The following is a 2,445-nucleotide window of genomic DNA, read 5'->3' as shown; positions in this document are numbered from 1 at the left end:
TAGATAGATAGATAGATAGATAGATAGATAGATAGATAGATAGATAGATAGATAGATAGATAGATAGATAGATAGATAGATAGATAGATGGTCTTAGGAAGTTAACTTTTGTTTTCGTTTATTTATTTATTTTTCTTGACAAGTTCTGAGAAAGTATGCAGCAATTTCCTTAAATGTTTTATTAAAATACCTTTTCCATTCAGAAGAGTAACCATTACGTCTCACCAACACACCCGCTGAGTTCTATCAAAATAAATAGTATGAACTTAGAAAGTTGAATAAATGCCCAATATCAATTATGTCCAATGGAATTTTTAAGAAAGCTACTGGTAAATTTAGGAAATTATTCTCTAAAGTTGCAGGACGGTAGCTTTTAGATTATATAGTACTATCTACAACATTTTCAAGCCCCACATGGATTGGTTGGTCCCAGAGGGTAAAGCTAAAGGGTGAAGACCAAATGAACCCCATTTATTCAAATCCAAAAACCTTTTTGAGGTGAGAATTGTGTTAATATGGAATCAGCCCACGTCAGTCTCAGCCCAGCTCTGACTATCTAACAACAACATCATGGATTTACTGAATTATGACACCTTGAGCTTTATATTCCTAGAACCTTCTGCCAGAACATCACTTACAAAGTTAATCTATGCTTTAGGACTTTATCTTTTTTCTGTGCAATATGTGTAAATAGGGCATTCTGGACCAGTTTAACCCCAGTCTGAAGAACTTTGTGACCATGGGAAAACACTATGAGAAAGCTCTGACAGGTTAGTTCATTTACTGAAATCTGTCAACATTATTTAGCATGTATAAACTGACATTTATTCTCCTCTGCAGGAGTGACTGTGGCTGCTAAGGGCTACTTTGATGCACTAGTGAAACTTGGAGAGTTGGCTAGTGATAGCCAGGGCTCCAAAGAGTTGGGTGAGTTTGCAGCTCAAGAACCAAACTGCTTTCAAACTTTCTTCTTTTTTTTTATGGTTGAAGTAGTGAAGAACAGTTTGGGTGCTCTATGTGTTTGTGAGCATGGAGATGAAGAAAAGAGTGGATGGGGAAACAGAGGAGAAAAGGACAGAGTAGGGCCATTGTTGAGAGATTAACAACACCACATGATCTCATTGTAATGCTGAAAATGGCGGGGGAGGCAGGCAGGAGCGTCGGAGGGCGAGCTGCCAGCTACCACATACTACAGCGCCGTGTGACCGAGGGAGGGACTTGCACTGACTGACACTTTGTTCATCAAAAACTGTGTCGTGGTAACAACATTAAGGACTTCTTAACTGGCCCATTGGGTTAGTTTTGAAAAGTGCTGGTGTGGAGTTCCTTAAACTGCTTTTTAGCTAATTTCAAGTCCTAATTGCAGAAAAAATCATTCTCATTGAACTTAGCCACCTCACACAGAAAGGAGGAACAAATCCAAAACAGACTAGTGAAGAGGAAAAAATAATCAGGTTTACTGAAATTAATCTAAAATATTTTATGAAAAAAATTACATTTAAGAGTGGGTGTAATAACGAGATAGGCAAAATAAAAATAAAAATATAACTAAACTGAATTGAAGAATAATTATGTTTGTTTACAATAACAGTTGAGTTAAACCGATGGAGACAAAAGCCCCAATTTACTACAATGTTTGGAACTTATTTATGGGTATAATTGGACAGCTGCATAAGATGATTCTTCCTTTTTCTCTCTCTAGATAATTGGTAAAATTGACTATGTTTCTTACTGTGCTGCTCTCAGGGGACACGCTGTTCCAGATGGCTGAGGTGCACAGGCAGATACAGGTGCAGCTGGAAGACGTGGTGAGACTTTCATCTACCTGCTGGTTTCAGTCAATTTACACCCATTTTATAGTTTACATCTTACTAAACACCATCAAATGTGAAGGAAATAAAGTTTTAATGTGTCAATATGTTAAACTATCACCAAGGCATCTATTTCTCTGGTTTAGCAGACTGGTTAAAGTGTTGTTTTACTTCAACAGTTAAAGCTGTTTCACTCTGAGATGCTAGCCCAGTTGGAGCAGAAGCTGGAGTTGGACATTAAATACCTCACTGTGAGTTCAAATGTTTTCTTTTTGTTGATTTAGCAATATAACCACAAACGAATATGATACCAGTGCGACAAGCATGCTTATTCTGATTTATTAACTTTTTTTGAGTACAGGAATTTTCTCTTAATGTTAAAGCTAACAGAGTAAAAACAACTGTTGTTTAATGGAGGAGTGATCAGTTTCGAACTGTAGAACTACATGTTCTCATATTTCAGAATCTCCTCAGAAATAAGACCAAAATTAGCAGTTTTGTGTAATTAAATTGGTAGAGTATGGAGCTTTCATATCTACAGTAGATCCAGTCTATTATGACACGCTTTAAAAATAATGGAACAAACCACATTGGACAAGTAAACTGATTTATGTTGTCTTTCATTACTTTGTGC

The 2,445-nt window shown here is 36.6% G+C and overlaps 1 protein-coding gene across 1 annotated transcript; it reads left to right on the top strand.

Moving 5' to 3' along the window:
• Positions 1-637: 637 nt before the first annotated feature.
• LOC107081252 (brain-specific angiogenesis inhibitor 1-associated protein 2-like) lies at positions 638-2,062 on the top strand (the record flags this gene model as incomplete). Its single annotated transcript, XM_015369451.1, has 4 exons — positions 638-770; positions 841-927; positions 1,747-1,808; positions 1,991-2,062. Coding segments are annotated over exons 1-4 (252 nt in total), but the record flags the coding sequence as incomplete, so codon positions are not given.
• Positions 2,063-2,445: the final 383 nt, after the last annotated feature.

This window comes from Cyprinodon variegatus, unplaced genomic scaffold, assembly GCF_000732505.1.
Source record: "Cyprinodon variegatus isolate N-32 unplaced genomic scaffold, C_variegatus-1.0 Scaffold3634, whole genome shotgun sequence".
Lineage (NCBI taxonomy): Eukaryota > Metazoa > Chordata > Actinopteri > Cyprinodontiformes > Cyprinodontidae > Cyprinodon > Cyprinodon variegatus.
This window is presented reverse-complemented; position numbering and strand designations above follow the sequence as displayed.